Source organism: Sander vitreus, chromosome 20, assembly GCF_031162955.1.
Source record: "Sander vitreus isolate 19-12246 chromosome 20, sanVit1, whole genome shotgun sequence".
In the NCBI taxonomy this organism is placed as follows: Eukaryota; Metazoa; Chordata; class Actinopteri; order Perciformes; family Percidae; genus Sander; species Sander vitreus.
In genome coordinates this window covers 9,955,233-9,980,826 of record NC_135874.1, presented here as the reverse complement: position 1 = coordinate 9,980,826, position 25,594 = coordinate 9,955,233, and the positions used below count along the sequence as shown (strand labels likewise).

The 25,594-nt window shown below is 38.1% G+C and overlaps 1 protein-coding gene and 1 long non-coding RNA gene across 2 annotated transcripts; one reads left to right on the top strand and one right to left on the bottom strand.

Annotated features, from left to right (window-relative positions):
• The first annotated feature begins 2,077 nt into the window (after positions 1-2,077).
• Positions 2,078-11,319, top strand: LOC144534874 (uncharacterized). Its single transcript, XM_078276963.1, has 5 exons — positions 2,078-2,227; positions 6,867-7,484; positions 8,384-8,714; positions 8,847-9,022; positions 9,148-11,319. The coding sequence occupies exons 2-5, from the start codon at positions 6,880-6,882 to the stop codon at positions 9,371-9,373; spliced, it is 1,338 nt and encodes a 445-aa protein (XP_078133089.1). The 5' UTR covers positions 2,078-2,227; positions 6,867-6,879; the 3' UTR covers positions 9,374-11,319.
• Positions 11,320-12,825: 1,506 nt separating this feature from the next.
• On the bottom strand, positions 12,826-17,819 carry LOC144534876 (uncharacterized). The gene is made up of 3 exons (XR_013503623.1): positions 16,841-17,819; positions 14,429-14,527; positions 12,826-13,481 (listed from the first exon to the last, which is right to left on the bottom strand). It is a non-coding gene; the product is annotated as an uncharacterized LOC144534876 (long non-coding RNA).
• Between the last annotated feature and the right edge of the window lie 7,775 nt (positions 17,820-25,594).

Sequence of the window (25,594 nt, the reverse complement as noted above, 5' to 3'; positions counted from 1 at the left end):
CCAAGACACGAAAGGTCATTGCTAAAGAGGCTGGCTGTTCACACAGCTCTGTGTCCAAGCACATTAATAGAGAGGCGAAGGGAAGGAAAAGATGTGGTAGAAAAAAGTGTACAAGCAATAGGGATAACCGCACCCTGGAGAGGATTGTGAAACAAAACCCATTCAAAAATGTGGGGGAGATTCACAAAGAGTGGACTGCAGCTGGAGTCAGTGCTTCAAGAGTCTGGAGGAAGAGAGGAGAGGCACAGAATCCACGTTGCTTGAAGTCCAGTTTCCAGTCAGTGATGGTTTGGGGTGCCATGTCATCTGCTGGTGTTGGTCCACTGTGTTTTCTGAGGTCCAGGGTCAACGCAGCTGTCTACCAGGAAGTTTTAGAGCACTTCATGCTTCCTGCTGCTGACCAACTTTATGGAGATGCCGATTTCATTTTCCAACAGGACTTGGCACCTGCACACAGTGCCAAAGCTACCAGTACCTGGTTTAAGGACCATGGTATCCCTGCTCTTAATTGGCCAGCAAACTCGCCTGACCTTAACCCTATAGAAAATCTATGAGGTATTGTGAAGAGGATGATGCGATGCGCCAGACCCAACAATGCAGAAGCGCTGAAGGCCACTATCCGAGCAACCTGAGCTCTCATAACACCTGAGCAGTGCCACAGACTGATCGACTCCATGCCACGCCGCATTGCTGCAGTAATTCAGGCAAAAGGAGCCCCAACTAAGTATTGAGTGCTGTACATGCTCATACTTTTCATGTTCATACTTTTCAGTTGGCCAACATTTCTAAAAAAAAATTTGTATTGGTCTTAAGTAATCTAATTTTCTGAGATACTGAATTTGGGATTTTCATTAGTTGTCAGTTCTAATCATCAAAATTAAGTCTGTGTGGAATGAATGTATACATTATACAAGTTTCACTTTTTGAATGGAATTACTGAAATAAATCAACTTTTTCATGATATTCTAATTATATGACCAGCAACTGTATTTCCCTGCTCCATCAACAAGGGCTGCAATGATGTTTATGCATTCAATGATTTTATCCCATATCACCTACTGTTTGACAACCTGGTCACAAGCAAGCAACACTTCTCTCAAACCACTACTCTCCCTATATATATTAAAAACTCTTAAAGTACTTAATAGGAAACCCTATACTATCATCATTGTCATGTTTTAAAAAAAAAATACAACCTTTAAGTTTTGAAAATGTGATTAGATATACAGATCTCTGTCTTATGTACAAAATTCTACATGAACTGGCTCCTCATGTATTGAGCCAGTTTGTAAATAGAGTACCAAACGCTTACAGATTGTGTAAACGCATTGTCGCGTTGCGTAAGTGCATCCTACCTGTTTGTGCCACTTGTGCTATGCCTATGCAACCCGCAGTCTCACGGCAGTTCACCGGGCTGCAAGTACTATTATAATCCTTTTATCTTAACATTGTACGGTCTTGTCCAGGGACAGCAGATATAAAATAGCCTTTTGGCTAATTCTGGCACATTTTACATTTTTATATGTATTATTAGTGTGCATTGTCCCTGTTAAATAAACCTGAAATAAATAAATAAATTAGAAGCTAACGTTGTACTGAATTTACAGACCAAAATAAGAACAAACGTCTATTGGGATTGGTGTGTCGAAGTCTGTTCCCCCATCCAATAGTGTTTCCCTCCTGTTAAAATGTCTAGCGCTCCGAGGTGCGTCAGTAGAGAGAGAGAGAGAGAGAGAGAGAGAGAGAGAGAGAGAGAGAGAGAGAGGCAGAGCGAGAGAGAGAGAGAGAGAAAGAGAGAGAGAGAGAAAGAGAGGCAGAGTGAGAGCGAGAGAGAGAGAGAGAGAGAGAGAGAGAAAGAGAGGCAGAGAGAGAGAGAGAGAGAGAGAGAGAGAGAGAGAGAGAGAGAGAGACAGAGTGTGAGAGAGAGACAGAGAGAGAGAGAGAGAGAGAGAGAGAGAGAGAGAGAGAGAGAGAGAGAGAGAGAGAGAGCGAGAGAGAGAGAGAGAAAGAGTGAGAGAGAGAGCGAGAGAGAGAGAGACTGAGAGAGAGAGAGAGAGACACAGAGTGAGAGAGAGAGAGAGAGAGAGAGAGAGAGAGAGAGAGAGAGAGAGAGAGAGAGAGAGAGAGAGAGAGAGAGACAGAGAGAGAGAGCGTGTGACCTGTATCTTTTGTGTTCCTCGGTCAGTGGCTCTATCAGGAAAAGAACAGCCTACACCTCAGCTTCTGAGTAAGTTACACGATTTTATATTCATGATAACACCACCGCCGTTTTAATGCACGAGCTTACCGGGGCTCAAACTCACGTTTGCTGTCACTCTTCCGTTTTCTCTGTATACTGTAAGATATTTTATTTTACTATGTATCAGTTTATTGGAGCCTTCTGCTGTTACACTGTGGTACAAAAGTAAACCAGTAGTTACTAAAACCATGGCAGAGGCATCTAGTGTTACTTTTAAAGGAATAAGAAAAGGAACTACCTGCAGCGCCATATGTAGGCCACCCTATGTACCTTGACGGTATTTGCCGAGGTTTAGGACAGCCATCTCTGAGATAAACTTTTTGTTATTGTTGGAATTGAGTGGAGGTTGCAATGCCAGAGACGGAATCTAAAACATTTAAAACAAAACTATATAAAAGACTTGAAACCATAAAAAGTAAGTGAAAAAATATAACAGCTCTACCTATTATACTAATCGTAGATTTGCTATCACTAATGATACAACTTGTCCTAGTAGCTACAATAAAAGCATTATAAGAACTAGAAACTATCATCTTCGAATTCGGCCTTCATTTTTATCTCAACTACACACGTGTAACGTTTTGTGTATGTATCTTGCACGGTTGTCTAGACAGGGGTGTAAAGTGAGGGGGGTCAAGGCTGTTGCTTGAACCACACTCTTTTTTTCGAACTCCGCCTACACAAGTGTAAAGTTTCTGCTACTCAAAATCTAAGTACTAATACTCTAAGTACTCAACCCCCCCCTCTGTGGTAGTTCCCTCAGGTGTCTCCATGACAACATGTTGCCATGATGACACATACACACGTACTCACAAAGTGAAAACCATACCAGCGTCACTGTTGCAGCTGATAACAAACTTTCACTGTAGCCTATGTCATGGGCAGACAGCTAGTGCACTGAAAAAAAAAAAAAGATTTTTGGTGTAGTAATATTTATTAGGTTAACTGTCACAATTTTTATTTTCTAATTGTAAGTATCAGTGAGAACTGAAATTATTCAAGTAAAACTATATATGTCATTCATGTAATAAATAAACTGGGTGGGAAGAGTAAGTTTTATTATGTATTTTCACATAATATTCAAAGGTTTCATAGTCATTGCACATGAACTTAAAAATACCAAGTAAGTTTAAATAGTGTTGGGTGTTTTGAATCCGAGCATGCGGCTTGTGAAGCGCATACAGGACGCATGTGCTTCGTTGTCCGCCAAAACACAAGAAGACGACGACGACGGCGGTCAGGTTTAATGGAGGCAGGAGCATCTAAATCATCTTGAAGGTAAGTCATTCAGGGTTTTTCCTGCATATGTAACAGAGTTAAAATCTAACATGATCCCACTTGCCATTATCACACGTAACGTATCACTGTAGCTTAATTTTACTATGGTCGCTAAACGTACGTACCTGTGGACTTGGGTCGTGCACCCCGGGGGTACAGCAGTCAGACCTTGCTGGCCCCTTGGTAAGTGCACAAGTTATGAGCTCCACCATCGTTTTTATTAATTATCTTAATTTAAAACAGAGGACAGGAGAGATGTTCCTTCCCACAACATTTCATTCAGTATATCATGTTAAATATGATTTAATTTATTGGCATTTCAGATTGGTTTCTTACTGTGGCTGTATATTTTTATTCCATATATGAAAATACTTTATATCTGTCATATTTCAATTAAAAAAATATTATTTCTAATTCCCTCGTCTATATTTTGCTCATAATTTGATATGAAGCCTCATTGTTCTCTATTGTGATTCTGTTTACACGGTTTCAATTTAGATTCTGCATTATTCTTGATACATATGACCCAGCTCTCTCTCAACAACGTGAATCTAGACCAGCAATGCTCTACTGCTTTTTTGAGGAGAGGAACAGAATAACAGCGGAAAAAAAGCAGGATTTTATTAATTTAAGATTTAACATATGTGGAAATGGTTCCGATTCTGTATGAAAGATGTCATTTTTTAGATCAGAGCGATATTTTCAAATATTTTGACAGCATATTATCAGAAATACATTGGTTTGACAGTGGTACAGTTAATTTTGGTTACATGATTCTGTAGTTTGTAATGTAGTATTTCTTGTAGTATTCTGTAGTTTTAATGTATTATTTTGTCTTTGTTTTTGTCCTTAAGCCCAAAGCAACAACTTTCTACATGTGACACAGTGGCCTCTCAAGCAGCTACTAGAGCAAGCTGTGTCATAAGCAAAGCCATCTGGCTATTAAGGTAAAAAAACTAATTGTGTAGTGCTTTGCACTTCATAAGTTGTAAGAGGTTTACCATCGTCACAGAATATACATACTATTCCAAATTAAATTGAAGCAGAATATATTTTGAATTGTTTTGGCTTTGTTTGCTCTGCTCTGCTTCCTCTGTGGTGCTGCGTGAACACGGATGGGCTGGCTGGAAGATAGTAGTGTGGAAGTTAGTGTGCGGCGTTGGAAGGAGCATGCATGGGAAAAGCAGCAGAGCAAACAAAGCTGAAAACACAAGTTTATAATGTTTTTTACAAACGTCTTGGCATGTGTGAGCTATAGGGCACTTTGATTACCTCAGACAAGCAGTATGGAGACATTTTATTGATTATTGATGTATTTTTGGACGTTTGAAGCTAAGATACCGCTCACTGCAGTTGAGTGGAAAAAACGTCTCTCAAACTCGCAGAACAACACTCTGCCAATCTTATTGAAAAGGGGTGAGTACATAATAACAAAAATTCATCTTAGGGTGAACTATACCTTGTTGTTGTTTTGCCATGCAAACTTGCTGGAAAATGTTTCATTGAAAAAATTATTTTTTCACTTAAGAAAAATAAATGGGTTGTTAAATTAAACAGTTGCCTCATTTCTTTTTTTTTTAAGTCATTGTTTCAATAAACAAAAACATTAAGAACAAATTTAGGTAATTTAAACTGCAGAAAAATTATGTAAAATGTTGTGTAAATAATACTTAAATATAGTCCAGAAATAAAAGTTAGAAAAAGTATTTAAAAATTACCTTGAAAAGCCATTGGTTTTAGGTGAGATTTTTCAGTTTGAAGCAGTCAGAGTTTAAGTAAAATTTACAAAGAATGAGAGAGTAAAATGAAAATCATATTAATAAACATCAGTAAATTACCTGAGGTTTGCTAGTAAAAGAAACATATGTGCAAGTAAAGTTTACTTGATGATCACCCTTGTAGAATTTACTTACAATTTCTAAGTGCAAAAACTTTCCTAGGTTTTCCCAAGTAAATAACACTCAACATTTGTTTCAGTGTGGTTATAGTCCGGTCATTTTATGAAAAAGGGTAGGCCAAATTGCAACAAAAGCAAACAACTGATTTTGTATCCTCAGTATGTCCTGAGTAAGGAAAAAAAGCCCTGAAGAATCCCATTAGGGGAAAGTTTCAAAAAAGACCCAAATATAGTCCATTCATACGCCTATTCATTCTTTTTCTCACGTGAATAGGGTAAACATTTTAACCTTTAGATATCACCATGAAAATTACTGAGTTGATTACTTACATCAAGACAAACTGTGTTGTGTTGACAAAATGTATTACAAGTTTTTTGAAGTTGTTTGTTAACATGGGCAAACTGCATAATCTTATTACGTATGTGCTAATTTGCAGAAATACAACAGATCTAAACATTGGGTATAGCCACGTGAAAATGTTTTGTTGAATCTTGTTGACATATAACAGTAAAAGACTTCATGTTATGGTCTAAATGTAACCCATTTAGGCTACCCATGAGCATGAATACATAGAGAACATAAAGAAATCCAGGACATGTTGATCTCGTTTTGTAGTACAGGCCTCAAGATTATTTTTAACCACTTCCTCAATGATTTTTAACCACTTTCTCAATGACTAACACAGCTCTTTTGCAAGAGCACATACACACGTTTTGTCTACAGTGTGTGTAGCATTTTACAGTTGTTAATATCCATAAATTACCAGTTTAAAGCATTACTGAATGAGATTACTGGCATTGTTAATTGATTTTATTCACAGGTGAATGTACAAGATGTAGGTAAAGAGAACAGGAAAGTGAAAAAAGTTGCCAAATAATTGTTTGTTATTGAGGGAGAGGGGGAGAAAGCAAAAGAGAGAGAGGGAGGGAGGGAAGGAGAGGGGGAGAAAGCGAAAGAGAGAGGGAGAGGGGGAGAAAGCGAAAGAGAGAGGGAGGGGGAGAAAGCGAAAGAGAGAGAGAGGGAGGGAAGGAGAGAGAGAGGGAGGGAGGGAAGGAGAGACAGAAGGAGAGAGAGAGGGAGGGAGGGAAGGAGAGGGGGAGAAAGCGAAAGAGAGAGAGGGAGGGAGGGAAGGAGAGACAGAAGGAGAGGGGGAGAAAGCGAAAGAGAGAGAGAGGGAGGGAGGGAAGGAGAGACAGAAGGAGAGGGGGAGAAAGCGAAAGAGAGAGAGAGGGAGGGAGGGAAGGAGAGACAGAAGGAGAGGGGGAGAAAGACAGAGGAGGGAGGGAGGGAAGGAGAGACAGAAGGAGAGGGGGAAACTTTGGTCACAGACAACAAAGCAAACATACTGTCAATACTGCAATGACATGACATGAGGGGTCATTGCAGTAATGATAGAGCGTGTTTGCTTTGTTTCTCAAATTTGTATACTGTGCGTCGTTATTCTGCTTCAGGTTGGGAATCCGGATGGACAAGGCAAAAGAATTGAAATGGAAGTTCTTCCTTCTCTTCATTGCTGCCCTCATCTTCATCCTGTGTTTCACTTTGAGGACACCCACGACGTACAGGGCCATCCCGAAGTCACATGGGCCTCCGAAAACTTGCCCCTTGCGGATCTCTGAGCGGACCATCACCCCCCTCAACAATACTAAGCACTTACTGGTGTCAGCCTACATGGACCAGAGAGAGAAAGGCTTGGATATACGCATCATTGGCATATTTAAGAGAGACTCCATCCAACCCCTTTACTGTCTTTTCTGCTGCGCAGGCTACTTATCAAGTAAAACAACTCCAACAACAATTTTACAGCACTCAGACAACTTTGGTTTTCCCTACGTCACTACAGATATCATGTGTCAGATTCCTCAAAACTGCATTGCAACACATGTCGGTCTCCTCACTCAGCCAGACAGTGTGAAGGTATTCAACCAGACTTGGCTTCCTATTAGAAACAGGAAGACCAATGAGGAGGAGGAGAACAAGTTGCAGTTTAACGTCACTGTCTGCATCTCTAACCTGTTTGGCGACTACAACAATGTGCTTCAGTTTGCACAGACCCTGGAGATGTACAGGTCAGCACAGCAACAACACCACAAACCACAATGTCCAAAATGAGCTCAGTCACCTTTTGTCTGACACTGTATAACTATTTATTGCAGCACCTCTGGATTGCATCACATGATACATGGGTCTCTGTTACTACGTCATTTCTATTAGTGCATATATGTGTGGAGGGAAGTTAGGGCAGGCACTGTCACCATGGTGCATGTACATCTTTGCTTTTTATCTGCTTGCACTATAATGACAGATGTGTTGTAGAAGAAGGCCAACAGAAAGGAAGAGGAAAGATTTGACTAGTATGTGCTGTAGCTTACATACATACTGTAGACCCTGGATATGTACAGGCCAGCACTTTGCAAGGCAAATGTATTATACAGGACACAATAACCAAAAATAAAATATAAATAAAACCAGCCTGAAAAATAGACAGAGCTGATAAGTTAAAGGAAAACCGCTGGTCTGGCTCTGTCCAAGTGTAACATCCGGCTAAATTCACCTATACAGCACACTTTATTAGCATGTTATATCTCACTTATCAAGTATAAAAATGACAAAACGTCCTGTGTATAGAGGGGTGGTAGAGTGTGCAGTGTCAACAAATACTTGCTTTTTGTTGTGTGTGTGCTTGAACTCGGGCTTGACAAAGCATACATCTGTGGAAGACAGCATTCCATTAAACAGGATTGAATTTTGAGTGAATACAGACATCTCAACAACACTATTTATGTGGTTTATTTTGTTAACAAAAAACATCTCTAAGCACTCATAGAACTTGTACTGTGGCACTGAACATGCTTTTAGTTATTTGTTTGAAAGGGATACACTCCCAAATGCACTTATTGTAAGTGGCATTGGATAGGAGCCTCTGCAAAATGAATGTATTTTAACCTTTTGTGTCACCTTGCTCCAGGTTGCTGGGTGTGGACAGAGTGGTGATCTATAACACCAGCTGTGGCCCAGACCTCGACCGCCTGCTGCAGAGCTACAGCCAGGAGGGCTTCGTGGAGATGGTTCCTTGGCCCATCGACCACCATCTGAATCCATCTCGAGGCTGGCTCTTCTCACAGAGCGGAGGTGACGTGCACTACTTTGGCCAGCTGACCACGCTTAATGAGTGCATTTACAGATCCATGGACCGATCACGCTACGTCTTGTTGAACGACATCGATGAGATTATAATGCCATACCAACACAACAACCTGATGTCTCTGATGGGCATGCTCCAACAGCAGCATCCAAATGTAAGGGTATTTCTGGTGTGCATTTAAGAATAAAATAACATTTTACTCAAACGTATCATATTTTAGTATTAATTTATATTCTGCTGTCTTTCCAACTTCCATGCTGCACCCATCGAACATCACATTCTGCAGACGGGGGTTTTTCTCATTGAGAACCATATATATCCCAAGAAACCCTTTGGGGGAAATGAAATGGATCCCCTACATCAATGGAAAGGAGTGCCAGGTTTTAATATTCTGGAGCACATCTACAGGGAGGAGCCCAACAGAAACATATATCACCCCCACAAGATGATAGTTCAGCCAAGGTAGGCTGACGTCTCTCCCATTAGTGAAGCCTGTTTAAAAGTATTAAATATAATAAGTAGCAGAATTCATGCCATTCTCAGTTAAAGTGTGGTTGACCATGTGTTAATGTTTATGTACGCCACAGGATGGTGCAGCAGACCTCAATACATGAAGTGCTCAAGAAGTTTGGAGAATATTTTAAGGTCCCACCAGACGTCTGCCGGATCATTCACGCCCCAATAAGTATGCCACGGCCACCGGAGCAGCTCCACCTGGATACCCGACTGTGGGACTTTACAGACAAACTGCTCCCCAGGGTGACCACGGTGCTGAGGAGGGCGGAGCTGCTGGGGTCACAGGGGCAGGAATAGGAGGTTGGTAGGTAACGTACGAGGACGTCATGTAGTGCTCAACGATTAATCCTTAAAGATTGGCATGGTTTTATGTCGGTTAGCCTAATTGCTGGTTTGATTTGCATTGAGAGATGATTTTATGGAAAGTACCCCATGCCAATCTCTAGGTATGGTGAAGGATGTGATGATGTGGGGCTATTTTAATTCCAAAGGCCAAGGGAACTTTATCAGGATGCATCACATCAATCACATATCCAGTATCCTGGAGCAATGAAATAACTGACCTTTAAAAACAAAAATCTGCCTGCCTCTATGGGAATTCAACATAGGGGTGTACTTACTTTGCTGCCAGCGGTTTAGACATTAATGGTGTGTCGAGTTATTTTGAGGGGACAGCACATTTACACTGTTATACAAGCTGTACACTTAATACTTTACAAAGGGTAATTTCTTCAGTGTTGTCCCATTAAAAGATAATGAAATATTTACTAAAATGTGAGGGGTGTACTCACTTTTGTGAGATACTGTATGTCAAACTCTCACGTTTAGGTTTGCTGTTAATTTCATATGCACCTGGAAATGGACTTGGTTAAAATAAGCCATTTAATAAATCAAATTCCAATATGACTATGTAGAGAGAAATGTACCTATTTTGAAGATGCAAGTTTCTCCTCAGATGTCTTTAGTTTGTCCACAGGCTGATAATACTCCATGTGAGGGGCCGAGCTGGCAGGCATGAGCAGTCACAGGTGGATTTATACAGAGGCTTTTACTTACCCAACAAGGAAAGAAACCGTTTACAAAACATGCAACACAAGTGCTGGGCCCATTAAAAAGTGCTCAATTAAACAGAATTGAACTCAGGCTAGGATAACTTCACATGAACAGAGCTTTCACCATTGCAGCCCCCTCCCTCTGGAACTCTCTACCCATACACATCCGTGACTGTACTGACCTGGACACATTCAAAACAATAATCAAAACACACCTCTTCAGATTAGCTTTCCACATACAATACTCTTACATTTCTCACCTGATAGTTACTGGTTTTATTGTTTTTAATATGCTTGTTTTATGCACTGTAAATCTGAATTCGCTAACTCAACCTAAACATTTTTTGGAAATGGCTTGCACACAAAACTTTTAATTTAGTACAGTATGGTAACATTAAGGTTTTGAGTACACTAAACAAAATAAATGTGTCACATGAGTGTTATCTGAAAGGAAATTTATGTCAGTTTAACATAACTTTTAGTCATGCAACAAAAATAGTGTTTTCTTAACATATAATTCTACGTTATATTAACAGAATGATCAGGTTACTTAATGTGTATTTTTGTTTATTAAACACAAAAAGTGATGTGTCATAACTTGTTAATTTTATGTACAAACAATTAAGTATTGTAATTTTAAAGTCAAACATAATTAGTTTCATTATTCAGCTATATCCCAATTTGCTCACTCTACTCAAATTTTTTGGAAACGGCTTGCACACAAAACTTAATGTTACCATACTGTACTAAATTAACGTTTTGAGTACACTAGACATAAAATGTGTCATGAGTGTTATCTGAAAGGAATTTTTTTTTAATTAGTGTTTTCTTAACATATAATTCTGTTATATTAACATAGAATGATCAGGTTACTTAATGTGTATTTTTGTTTATTAAATGAAAAAAAAAAAAGTGATGTCATAACTTGTTAATTTTATGTACAAACAATTAAACTTGAAACTGCTTGCACACAAAACTTTCAGTACAGTAACATTAAAGTTAGGAGTAAATCTGACACAAAATAAATGTGTCACATGAACCTTGCCTGACTAGATATCTGTCAGTTGAACACAACATTTTTAATAAAACGATAAAATTGTTTAACATAAAATTCCATGTCATAATAAGTGGGATTATCTAGTATACATAACATAAGTTATTGAGTTGTCTCTATGTATAAAATTTACCTTTTTTAAACAAATAAATTATTTTGTGTACAAATAACTAATGCGTATTAAAGCCTTACAGTCGACTTAACATTACATTTTTAATTTTCCAACCAGTATTTTATGTCCAAACAATGCACATATTTTAAAATATGGTTACACATTTGTAATTGTACATTTGAACTATATATTTTAAGTTGTTTGAACCTATTTTTCCACAATTACACCGGTGTTCTATACACAGAAATATTGTGTCAAAATGTCTATTTTCCATGCTAAATGTACCCTAAAAATTTAAGCAAAATTCACACAATTGTTATACTTACAAATCTTTCATGTCAGCTCTACATTCTCACTGCTAATACAAAATACAAGTTTATGTAAGCAAAAATCTGAACATAGTGGTGTAAACTATTTTTATTTTATTTTGCATACTGCAAAATACAGCATAACGCTGCAACAAAAGATGTGAGGGACAATAATATTGTTGCATTTTGCACAGGTACATGCAGCAAAACTATCTAGCTGTGGGGCATCGCTCCATAAACAGTGCTTTTCTTTCACTTTCTCCTTTTAATTATGCTCGCCTTAACAACCCTACAAGTCAAAACTTATTTCTGTAAACATGACACTGCGACAAAAGAATGTGAGGACCAGCATCACAACCAATCAAAATAAATGTCTAGCAAATTAAAATAGGACAGTTTAACACAGCTCAGTCAAATGATCTATCATCACTATTGAATCACATTGTTGTATGATGATAAAATTTATTAAAAAAGCATAAGTCTTATAAAGACATTTGACAAGTATGCCATTTACACAGTAGATTTGTACTTAACATTGACACGCCACTTACATTGCTTAAAAAAAAATGTTTGGAATAGAAATTAAATGTATATGCGAATTAAAATAATTACTTGACTCAGCGGTGTTAAATTATCCTATCCTATCATTGCTATTCAGCACATTGTTTTACAATGCCTATAATGTCAAATCATGCACGTTTTTTTCATGATTGTGTTTTTTGTGGTTTTCAAGATGGCGGCGGCATGTGAATATGAACACGAGTGTCTTTATAAACTATCTTTTTAATAAACTGTCTGTACACTTACAAAGTTGTCAATGCTTCAGTTAACATTTAGGGACCCTCATTATGCTACCGTTGAAGTGTGGTGATATTGTGAGCCTTTTTAGTGGTATAAATAGCGACTTGTTTTTACTTTCCCTGTGCCCCGAATACTAGCGTTGTAAGCTAATCAGCGGTCCGCGCTAGCTTGTTTCAAGCTACAAACACATTCAATTAGCATGAAAACATGTCCCAGAGAACGACAGAGTGGGTACACATCTGTTGATAACCCCTAGGTTCGCTTTGCGCCGGAATTGTCCTTTAACAAGTCATTTTTCCTTCCACTGTTTCTTTCAAATGCACTCTTTTTTTAACTATAATTGAGAAACCGTATTTCTGTAAACACGACGCCACAACAAAAGGATGTTAGTGCCACAATCAATAAAAAAAATTTTTTTTTAAAAGTATATGCAAATTAAAATAGATCTTTCGCTCAGCTGCGTGAAATTGTCCAATCATTGCTATCCCATCACATTGTTGTACAATGCCTACAACATTGTCCCATCTTGCACAGCAAAAACCCATCTGGCTGTGGGGCACCTCTCCATACAAAACATGGAATCTTTTCTTCAACTGTCCAATTCTCCTTTCAAATACAGTGCTTGTTAACTATCCTACAAGTCAAAAAATTATTTATGTAAACATGACACCCGGGAAAGGATGTAAAGGCCACACTCAGGGTTAGAACAGCTCAACATGTTCATGACTTTAACATGTCTGCAAACAATTTTTTTTTCCCCCAGCTAGTTTAGAGTTTATTTTTTTTAAGGACAGTGTCTTTGGTTTTAATTTTTCCCCGTCCACGTTCAGTATGACTTTCTGAATGAACTCAAAAAGTATGTCATGCCTTTTGGGTACTCAGCCTGGAGGACATACAGCAAGCCATACAAATACAGGAGTGCATCAGGCCAGCACTCAGTTCACTGCAAGACAACCTGATCCTGGAGGAAGACCTTGACTTCACGAGGATGGAATGGCACCATGGTTACATCCTCACTGTCAGCAATGATGGACACAATGGCAGCAGGTCTCTTAATGGTAGAGTCTTGGTCTCCCTCCTGGAAAATATGCCCAAAAATATACTATTACAACTTTGTCTCTACTCTGTTATTGACACAGCCGTTTTCATTTCAAGATATATCATTTGTTTTGTGTAAATATGATGTGGATAACGTGAGTGGTATTGAGATGCTTGCTACAGTTTCATCTCCAGTGATAATTCGGCGAAAACACGTATTTCTCTGATTCACTGCGTTGTTCTATCGCCGCTGGGCGCTCTCTCTTCAGTGTCTCCGTTGCGCGACCATATAACGTTAGCATGCTTTCGTGCAGTTGTTGAGCCACTGTCTAAAACTGCCATTTCGACCCTCTCTTTGTAACATAAAAATAAAATGGATTATGGATAATTGTATTTCTATAGTTTATAGCTGACTTTACTAGTTGAATTCTCTATTGGCTGTTGAAACAGGAGACGTTTGATGCAATAATGTTATAGCGATGGACGGAGGGTTGTAATGGCTGAATTAATTGCACTCAGGAAATGTATGGGGCACGTGCAGTTTCTTTCTAAATTTTAAAACTCCTTGTATCTTTAAGTCTTATGAAGATTTTGACAAGTATGTCATTTACACTGTAGATTGAAACGTAACATTTGCAAGCCACTTACATGGCTTAAAAATATATGGCTTTAAAATAAATGTATTTGCAAATTAAAATAGATTTGACACAGCTGTGTAACATTGTACAATGCCTATAACATTGTCTCATCTTGCATATGCAGCAAAAACATATGGCTGTGGAGCTCTCTTTCTTTGTCCAGTTCCCCTTACAAATACACACCTGTTAACTACCCAACAAGTGAGGAAAAACATTTCTGTAATGTCCCCCAGTAACACATAATAGGAAATTTGACCTTTTCTTTTTTGTTTTTTTGGGGGGAAATTTGACATTTTCAATTAAATGCCCAGCCTACTATTGCTTGCCAATGTAAAGTATATCAACCCACCTTGCATGTGTAGAACAGCTCTGTGTCACCTTCTTGCAGCAGCAGTGGTGGTAGACACCGGAGAACTGCTATCCGGTCAACATTGATATCTTGCGTTTGCTGTAGTGAAAAAGAAAAATGTGAAACACGTGAAAATACCAACTATATACTGTATATTAACACATAGCTGCAGGCATTACTGTTCTGATTTTCCTGTGTCCCAAATATAGTCCGATACAATACAAAAATAAATAAAAGTCCGATACAATACTAATATCTAAATGTAAAGTAGGGATGCACCGAAATTTTGGCAACTGAGATTAATTGGCCGAAAAATACCAATAAAAAAAGCACTTGCTGTGTTCATGAATAAGTGAAAAGACTGAATAAATTTTACAGTTTTTGATGAAGTAATCAAATAGCAACCAGTGTAGAGTGAGAGGTGCACGCGACAAAGCAAGGAAGCTACTTTTCATAAAGTAGAACCTGCCACTTTTTCTTCTAGGACCATTATTAATTTGTTGTGGAGCCATTCAGTTTTTTGCATTCTTTTCAATGCCCTTGTGTAGGCGTACATAGTACATAAGTAAAAATATTTTTATTTCACCAATTTATTTTAAGTTATATTGTGCTTGGTATGTCTGCTGGAATGTGCAATCTTTTTAAATTTTAAAGTTTTGTAATTGATTTTTACTTTGAGAAGACAAAATAGTAACAGCACATGACTAATTTAGAAATAGGTGAAAACATTGGCATAATATATAAAATGACTTTTTTTTCATTATATTGGGCTTTGGCTAAGAATTTCAATTTCAAAGCATCCCTAATGTTATATATCTGACACTGAAATTATGTAGCTGTAGCCTATCAATTTAAGTGTCTAGATTCCAAAACTAAAAAGGTCCTCAGGGCTCGACATTAACTTTTTGAGGCCCTTGTCCTTTGGACAAGAACATTTACGTTTCACTTGTCCATGCACAAAAGTCACTTGTCCGGGTAAAGATTTATCGTTTTATAATTTTTTTGTGTGTTTTCCTAATGAAGAACACTATTAACATTAATAAAATTCAGTAGAAACAAACGTGTCCCAACAATAGATTTCCCCTTCAACAAGAAAGAAGGATCTCCAGACTCCATAATACAAAGTAATACGTTGCACGGTGCAAGTAGTGACTTGAACTTATATTATATCTAAAATAATTTTGTAGACATAATGGATTTTGCCACTAAATGTTGGTGTTAACGTTTTTTGTTTTTTTCTTTCTACAATTTTACTTTCTACCTGACGGAAGCTGATTTACCAAGGGATCCTTTAAAAGGTGTAGCTACTTTACAGTTGATTATTACCTGATATTTAATCAGGCAAGTCACGGAGCTGAGGTTTTACAATAACTGACTGAAAAATGAGCAGCGGAATAGTAACATTACGAGGCAGAGAGCCAGCCGCTAAATGAGTCAAATTAACTTCATGCTTCATCCACACAAAGCACACTGCTATCGCCACGAGTGACATCTGTATTCGGCACGTTTTCTGTGAACGATGTGGCGACGGGGTAACGTTAAGGCGGAGTTAGCAAGCCAATGTTAGCTAACTAACACCGGCTGGCTTGCTGGTTCCGCCGTGCTTTTATGCTGCATCGCTTACAGAGAATGAGCTGAACAGCTAGCGGTCCGTCCGACAGGCCTATTAAATACAGACCCACCTGAAGTTAACTCACACACCACCATGCTTTCATTAAAACACATTCTAACCTACAATTCTCTGTTTAGCTATGAGCCCATAATATCACTACTGTAAGGACATTTCAGAGCAACAAGTATAATTTTATTGGTGATACTCAGTGCTAGTCTATTTGCCGTTGCATAAAATTGTCTATTATAGAGAATGTGAGGTTGACCTTATGCCCTGCTTAATTTTATGGGGCGCCATCTTTTGAAGAACGTGCTCTTTTGCCTGCATACCCTTTGTAAGTTAGGCTAAACGTTGTTTAAATTCGGTTAAATGTAACTGAGAAAGGAAGAAAAAACGTCTTTTTTTTTTTAAAAGGTCAAAAATGATAGGATATTTTATTAACAATGCCAAATTTACTGTATTTATACACTGCCTATGGCTCAACAAAACAGTCACATAATGTTGAAGCTGAATGTTTATTATAGTCAGACTCCCTGTTCTCTTTTTAGCCGAGGCAAACCAAACAACAGGTAGGCCTAACGTTTAGGTGACCACGCACTGTAGCAGGCACAGGTTAACAGAGCGCGGCCTCACAATACCCCCATACCGAAATGTCACATAGGCCTACCTTAACATTTCTAGTCAAGACAAAGTTTAGCTTGCTAGCAACTTACAACACGGGGCACACTATTGTTTGTGGCTAAGAAAGTAACTGTAGCGATAAAACTAATCAATTTAAAACATAATTACTGTTACCTTACCGTTTCAACGACACGCAAACCTCTCCAGCAGAATCCACAGCGTTCGAGTCTGGCAGGGCGCCGGAATGACCAACGGACGTTAACGCAGGTGTCCTGCTGATTGGCTTTGATTGGCTGGCAGCGGCAGGATCAAAGCTGGCTCTGGTTCAAAGGAGGCGCTGGATCAAACTCAAATCAAACTCGTCAACCTCCTCGGTTACATATTTTGGGCGCCTGAAACTTGAACTTTAGAAGAATCTGCATATTTCCTTACAAAATAAATCCATATTTCTTAACATTATGTTGCAAAGTATGCCTAATAAATGACATGAACATGTACATTGTATTACATTTTGGTAGTTGATATATTACTTGCACAGAGGTTTGTAGATTAATTTAGATTATGTTTTTTATGCAGGTTGTTCTTAATGCTAATCACATTATTTTTCAATAAAATTGATAATTGATTAAAAAAAAAAAAAAAATTCACAGAAAATACCTCCTCATATGCACACGCACCTTTTCTGGCCATCATTCTTATCATCTCAACCTCATGCAGCCCACTGTTCATTGGATTTTGGCTACATTCACATACTTATTTATTCCAGTTATACAATTATTTTTGACCTATTCATAACCTGCCTGTTGAATCTTAAACTTGTCCATGTTAACAATGTGTAAATTTCATGCATCATTATACCAGTATGAGACCCAGCTAATTAGCTGCATCTGAGGCACAGTGTGAGGTTGTCTGTCATTAATGTTTCTGTGAGTTGGGCTATCGCCATGTGCAATCACACCAATCGGTCCCAAAACGTCAGTTAGAGAGTAAATACGGTAAACATATTCTTTGTAAATCTTTACAATTATTCCCTGCAAGAACCAAGCAGGCCCATCTTGTGCACGATCCAAATTTTCTTCAAAACTATACATTTTCAGTGCGTGGCTGCTAGCTCCAAGTTTGTTGTTGTTTCTTGTAGTGAAGGAATTTTGACAACTGAAACACACACAGAGCGGAAGGTGAGGGGCAAAGTCTGACATCATGTCCGGCTTTATCCTGAAAATGTACTTACGTTGATCCGAACTAGAATCCAATCTTTTTCAACTAATATTTGGGCCACTATCATATTGTCCTAAATACATATCTGATTTTGTGCAATGTGGCCTCTCTTACCCACCTGTCCATCTACAGCCACAACCCAACTCCTTCCTGCGAGAGTCTTGTCGAGAGACGCTAACAGATGTAGTTAAACTGGCCCTTGAAATCTTGAAATTCCGGATGCAATCTGTTTCAGTGAAGCCATTCATGGTACAGTCCCACCACTCCTGGCTCCAACTCTCCAGACACACACCTCAGACGCAGCAGCCATTGCTCCACAAAAAATTATAATTAAAAATGTTGGCTTCCTTTCTCCTCATCCTCATTATCATCTGATCACAAATTTGCTGGCTTCCACTGCACATGAACTTATAAATTAAATCATAAACACTGACTGCAGTGGTCATCCATGACCAGAGTGAAAGCTCTATTTCAAGGATCTTTATGTGGTTTGGAGTTTGGTTTCCTTCCTGTTTTCCTGTTTGTACTTTCAGATGAGTCTTATTTTACCATTTACTTATCACTTTCAATCATTTTGGAGCTCTGCTTTTACTGCTAAAGCATACCAAACCTCTCCTGCTGTTGCAGCTACACATTGAAAACTTTACACTGGTGAACCGGGGGGGACTGAGCTTTTATTATGAAAAAAGTTATATGAAAAAAACAAAACCTATGAGGTAAGACAATTGATTCAAACGGTTTTATAACATGATTTGATGTTGAATTATTTTATTGACACGATGGCACCAGTATTGTGATAGTGTTGTATTTCTGAGCCAGAGTTACTGTATTCCTTTTTTTCCCTTTCTGGCAGTTGCACCTTATGTCAGTTTATGCCTGAATGATGTGTTCATATATACTGTATGTGTGTGTGTGTGTGTGTGTGTGTGTGTGTGTGTGTGTGTGTGTGTGTGTGTGTGTGTGTGTGTGTGTGTGTGTGTGTGTGTATGGTAAAAATGCAGACTGTTTTTTGGACACTCAGTATAGCTCAGTTATCTGTAAAACTTTGAAACCTATTTTTAATTAAATAAATAAAAACTAAATAGCTGCATTTTGAGAAACATTTTACTTTTTATAGGGGTATCTTTTCTTTTATGGTTAAACACATAGTAACACATAATAGAAACCATTAAGCTCTGTCATTTGTGCACTGATTCTTTTACCGTGGGCAAAATATTTTGATATTGTAGTAAGCGGCCAGTGATTCCCGGCATCAGTTTTCAGTATATTTACTGCTTTGTTTTTTTAACAATACAAGGGAAAAATAAGTTTGAATTCATAACTCTTTACATGTCATACTGTTCATGGACTTGCTGTAACCCGACACTATGATTCCCGAACAAGTCCTGAAAGGATGGATTACAATTAAAAATATAATCCAAAATTCATAGCATAACTGCAACTCATTTAGTAATTATTGTGTTTTTGTTGTGTTAAGTGACCACAATGTTTTTATTTTGTTGAACAAGAAAGTAACTGCTTGTCAAATACACATTAAACAACTGAGTAGATACTTTTCACAATTGGTGAATTCAACAACTACTTAAATGTAAACCTAATGCACAAATTCTATGCTGTCCATTGAGCTTAAGAATATATGCCATTTTAACACTAAATATTAATGTTGTATCAAATCAAACATTATAACACAAATGTTATGTGTCCCTTCTATTCAAACATTTTAAGTTAGACAAAGTTGTTCTCAACCTTTAAATTTAACGTTGCTTTGACTAGTTAAAACTTAATTATGTGTACTAAAACATAATACGTTGGTAAAAACAAAACATTGTGGCAGTTTCATGTTAAAACAGCACAAAATGTTTGTGCTCAGCATAACTCTGGAACTCATGTTGTAATTATGTGTTTTTGTTGTGTAAAGTGAACACATTATTTTCATTTTGTTGAACATGAAAGTGACTGCTTGTCATATGAACATAAAAACACTGAGTACATATTTTGACAACCATTTTTTAGGTTTATTTAACTATCAAAATATATGCTAAGTGCACAGTATATGTGTTGTTAATTGGCCTTGAACTAATTAAGTGTGTTGACGTTATATATTTTAGTAGAATGAACTCAAAAGTAAAAAATTGTTGACTTAACATAAAAAAATGATGTCAACCTCACATGGGATGATTTTTTTGTGTCAAATGAACATAAAGTTTTTATGTTGTTTTGACAATCCTGAACATTTGTGTGGACGTAACATTAAAATTTTGTGCCATGGATGGATTGGGGTTTACAGTGTGTGTTGGTTTTATTGCTTATCTGTTCTTAATGTGCTATATGTGCTGGTTTTACTGTAAAGTGTATTTGAGTACCATGTAAAGCGCTCTATAAATAAAATGTATTATTATTATTATTATTATTATTATTATGAACCGGACAGACTAAACTGACCTAACAATCTGAGCATGAATGGGACCATTTTTAAACAAAAGGGGTAACACAGACGAACTACCAATTGAACTACAAATAAAACACAACGGGACAATGAATCTGTCGTTATGAATATTAACAAATACCAAAACAAAAGCACCAAAAAACTAGTATGGTCTGAAGAAATAAACAAAAACTAAACTAGAAATCGAAATCCACCCGTCCGTAAAAGGCCCTGCAGAGAGCCAGTGTTTGGTTTGTCTGTTCTGGGCTACTGTAGAAATATGGCGGGCTCTGTGGAAGAGGACCCTTCTTATGTATATATGAAGGGCTCATTACACAACGATTCTTACTTTCAGGTAAAAAAGAAAAATATATTATGAACAATAGATCCCCCTAAATTCTACACACTGTTCCTTGAATGATCTCACTTTATTTTGCATTTAAGGGCTTCCCTCCTGTTTTCTGTTTTATACTGACCCATTTGAAATTTGTTTTACCGTTTTTTGTGAATAAGAGCTTTCAACAGGCTCACAGATGCTATAAAGACAAAGGCAAAATATGCCATATTCACTGAGATGCCCTATTTTGTGTTGATCAAATATGGCTGTGACAAAGTGCCATCTGGCATGATCAGAGTACAACAAATACAATGCAGCAAGAGAGAATGATGGGTAATGCTCTGTGGTGACATCTGCTGGCAAAACCAAACTGCACACACAAAATCCAAAATGCCTCACATCTCCTTCCAAATGAAACACTGCATTCAAAATGCCACAAACACATCTCAAAATGAGCCATTGGCATCAAATGGCAAACACTTTTTTCATAATAGTAAATTTTTTTGATATACCATGTACACACTGTTGTTCTAAATCTAAAGCTATTTTGTCTTTCATAGGCATATATCTACATTTACAATGTTCTAGAGTGAAAGTCATCTGCTGGTTTGAATCTGGTTGAAAAGTGCACTGTAAACAACAATGCAATGTTACAGTAAAACAGAAAATATTTATTGGGCAAAACATTACGTTCATTATGTTTTACAGAACCACAAACATATGTAAACCAAGGGTATCATTTTTAGAATAAAGAATATGTGTGTGTGTGTGTGTGTGTGTGTGTGTGTGTGTGTGTGTGTGTGTGTGTGTGTGTGTGTGTGTGTGTGCTTGTGTGTGTTTGTGTTGGGGAGGGGGGGGTGGTATTGTATGCACTTTTGTGCAAAACAAAGTCTGATTGATTTATAATGCTGAAATAGTCATTAGATAGTTGCATGTCTGTTTTCATTTCTGAAGGTTTGAAGTATGGACACCACTGTAAAGCTACTAAAGATGGGCTTCTCTCATGGTCAATCCGTGGTTGATCACATGATGAATAAGTGTGGCCCTGATCTTTCTCTTCTTCCCTCCTCCTCCTCCTCTTCCTCGTTGTTGTCTCCTGTCTCTCCCTTCTCCTCCCCTTACGCTCTGTCTGTTGTTGCCATCTATTGTTGGTTAGTGTTCAGTTAAGCCTAATGTGGTTGCACATGTGAGGAGTGTGTGTGCCCTGGTAAATAGCATTTTGATTGGTTGTGTTTGGAAAAGGAAATTCTAAGGATATTAAACAAGTCACTTCCTGTTTTAGATTTAGAGAATTGTGTGTAGTGTTTTGAAAAAGTATTATATGCAATTGAAAACTGAGTGAAAGGCTGAGAAATAGCTTATGGTTTTGGAGATTTGGTGTGTAGTTTTGCACTTTGAGTGAGAGGTTTCAAAAATCATCCATCCATCCATCCATCTTCATCCGCTTATCCGGGGTCGGGTCGCGGGGGTAGCAGCTCTAGCAGGGGACCCCAAACTTCCCTTCATGTGACATGAATTTTTTAAAGATTTTTTGTGTAAACAGTTGGAAAAAAACTGTAAAAAACAGATTACTACTCATATTTACAACTATTATCAGAATATGCCTATTACTACCACTACAACTACCAATACAAACAAGCATCACCATCAACAAAGTGGGTCTATATTGCACTGGATTTGTAATTTTGTTTATACTCTGCACATCTTGACCACAACACATCAAGCATCCAGTTTGTGCTCTGCTGTGCTAATGCACTGCAAAAGGTGCACAGCTCATGATGTGGCTTGCATAAGTTAGCCGTTTCTAAATACAGGATGGTGTGCTCCTTGCACAAGCAACCAAAGAACAGTCATTGTGAGAGTGTGCTGGGGGTGTGCTGTGGTATCTGACTGGGGTAGAACTTGATGCACTCAGTTCCAAAGTGCAGCCAAACTTTCCATTTTAGATTTTAGTAACAAGAGGTTGTTTATCCATGTTCAGTGCAGTCGCTACCTAGCATTGTCGTAGTAACGCTTTCAATTTTTTTTTTAAATGACAAAGCAGGTTCCAGGACTGATAGACGCTGTCTTGAGACAAGATGCTGGGCAGCCTTCTCACGCTCTCCATTTAAAGCCTGGTGGTCAGTGGCCACAGGCTTGTGGTTTGTGTGGTCACTACCTATATGGAACAAAGACAACAGTACATGATCATATAACACACATACCATAACAAGTGACCTATATGTAAAATCATGAGCAGCGTTTTACTGAACGAGGAACTTTTCAACATTTCGTATCAAAGGCCATTCAAAACCAACATGTCTATAATCTCTGTTTCAACAACGCCCCAGGTTATCTTGTGTGTTAAAGGTGGTGCCAAGTGGGTTGGAGTCTTTTGTATTTTTGCTCCAAGTGCAACACTGGTAGTGTTTGCTTATAGGTCAGTGTGATACTGTATTGCTGAGTAACTTGAGCTCAAGCAGGGATGAGGTTTATCAAACTGATCAATTCACAAGGATCCAACACTTAAATTATTCGGATAAAGTCGTCAAGCTGTGGTGAGACAATACAAGGAATGATCTGTTACTTATTGGTCTGTATGTGTTGGTATACAGCCTAAAGGATTCAACTTAAGACTGTTAATAGTAAACGTTTAAGCATGTCATAGTTTTACTGCCTTTCTGTGCTTTCTTTTTTTTCCTCATTTTTTTACATTTTCAATTTTCGTACCATATCCATAGAACCTTCCTCTGCGTTAGGCTACAGTGTGTGTATTATACTAGTGACTGTTTACTGTAAGATCTATTCATTTTTATTTCTAAGTCTTAAAAGCTTAATGTGAGATTCTTCTAGAATCTTCTAGATGTTTTATCTTATTTTGGTAGTCTGTTTCTGTTTTTTTGCTCAGTTTCCTATTTTATTTTGATAGTTTGGTTTTCTGTCTTGTCTAGTCTGGTTTCACTTTATCTATGTATGTATTTTACTGTATGTATTTATGTGTTTTCTGTTTTTTGATTGGTCTGCCCAGCCCTAATGTGTTTCACCTGTTTCCCAGCCCTTGTGTCACCTGTCTTGTACACACCATGTACCATGTACACACTGTTGTTCTAAATCTAAAGCTATTTTGTCTTTCATAGGCATATATCTACATTTACAATGTTCTAGAGTGAAAGTCATCTGCTGGTTTGAATCTGGTTGAAAAGTGCACTGTAAACAACAATGCAATGTTACAGTAAAACAGAAAATATTTATTGGGCAAAACATTACGTTCATTATGTTTTACAGAACCACAAACATATGTAAACCAAGGGTATCATTTTTAGAATAAAGAATATGTGTGTGTGTGTGTGTGTGTGTGTGTGTGTGTGTGTGTGTGTGTGTTGTGTGTGCTTGCTTGTGTGTTGGGGGAGGGGGGGGGTGGTATTGTATGCACTTTTGTGCAAAACAAAGTCTGATTGATTTATAATGCTGAAATAGTCATTAGATAGTTGCATGTCTGTTTTCATTTCTGAAGGTTTGAAGTATGGACACCACTGTAAAGCTACTAAAGATGGGCTTCTCTCATGGTCAATCCGTGGTTGATCACATGATGAATAAGTGTGGCCCTGATCTTTCTCTTCTTCCCTCCTCCTCCTCCTCTTCCTCGTTGTTGTCTCCTGTCTCTCCCTTCTCCTCCCCTTACGCTCTGTCTGTTGTTGCCATCTATTGTTGGTTAGTGTTCAGTTAAGCCTAATGTGGTTGCACATGTGAGGAGTGTGTGTGCCCTGGTAAATAGCATTTTGATTGGTTGTGTTTGGAAAAGGAAATTCTAAGGATATTAAACAAGTCACTTCCTGTTAGATTTAGAGAATTGTGTGTAGTGTTTTGAAAAAGTATTATATGCAATTGAAAACTGAGTGAAAGGCTGAGAAATAGCTTATGGTTTTGGAGATATGGTGTGTAGTTTTGCACTTTGAGTGAGAGGTTTCAAAAATCATCCATCCATCCATCCATCTTCATCCGCTTATCCGGGGTCGGGTCGCGGGGGTAGCAGCTCTAGCAGGGGACCCCAAACTTCCCTTCATGTGACATGAATTTTTTAAAGATTTTTTGTGTAAACAGTTGGAAAAAAACTGTAAAAAACAGATTACTACTCATATTTACAACTATTATCAGAATATGCCTATTACTACCACTACAACTACCAATACAAACAAGCATCACCATCAACAAAGTGGGTCTATATTGCACTGGATTTGTAATTTTGTTTATACTCTGCACATCTTGACCACAACACATCAAGCATCCAGTTTGTGCTCTGCTGTGCTAATGCACTGCAAAAGGTGCACAGCTCATGATGTGGCTTGCATAAGTTAGCCGTTTCTAAATACAGGATGGTGTGCTCCTTGCACAAGCAACCAAAGAACAGTCATTGTGAGAGTGTGCTGGGGGTGTGCTGTGGTATCTGACTGGGGTAGAACTTGATGCACTCAGTTCCAAAGTGCAGCCAAACTTTCCATTTTAGATTTTAGTAACAAGAGGTTGTTTATCCATGTTCAGTGCAGTCGCTACCTAGCATTGTCGTAGTAACGCTTTCAATTTTTTTTTTAAATGACAAAGCAGGTTCCAGGACTGATAGACGCTGTCTTGAGACAAGATGCTGGGCAGCCTTCTCACGCTCTCCATTTAAAGCCTGGTGGTCAGTGGCCACAGGCTTGTGGTTTCAGTGGTCACTACCTATAGGTGGAACAAAGACAACAGTACACGATCATATAACACACATACCATAACAAGTGACCTATATGTAAAATCATGAGCAGCTGTTTTACTGAACGAGGAACTTTTCAACATTTCGTATCAAAGGCCATTCAAAACCAACATGTCTATAATCTCTGTTTCAACAACGCCCCAGGTTATCTTGTGTGTTAAAGGTGGTGCCAAGTGGGTTGGAGTCTTTTGTATTTTTGCTCCAAGTGCAACACTGGTAGTGTTTGC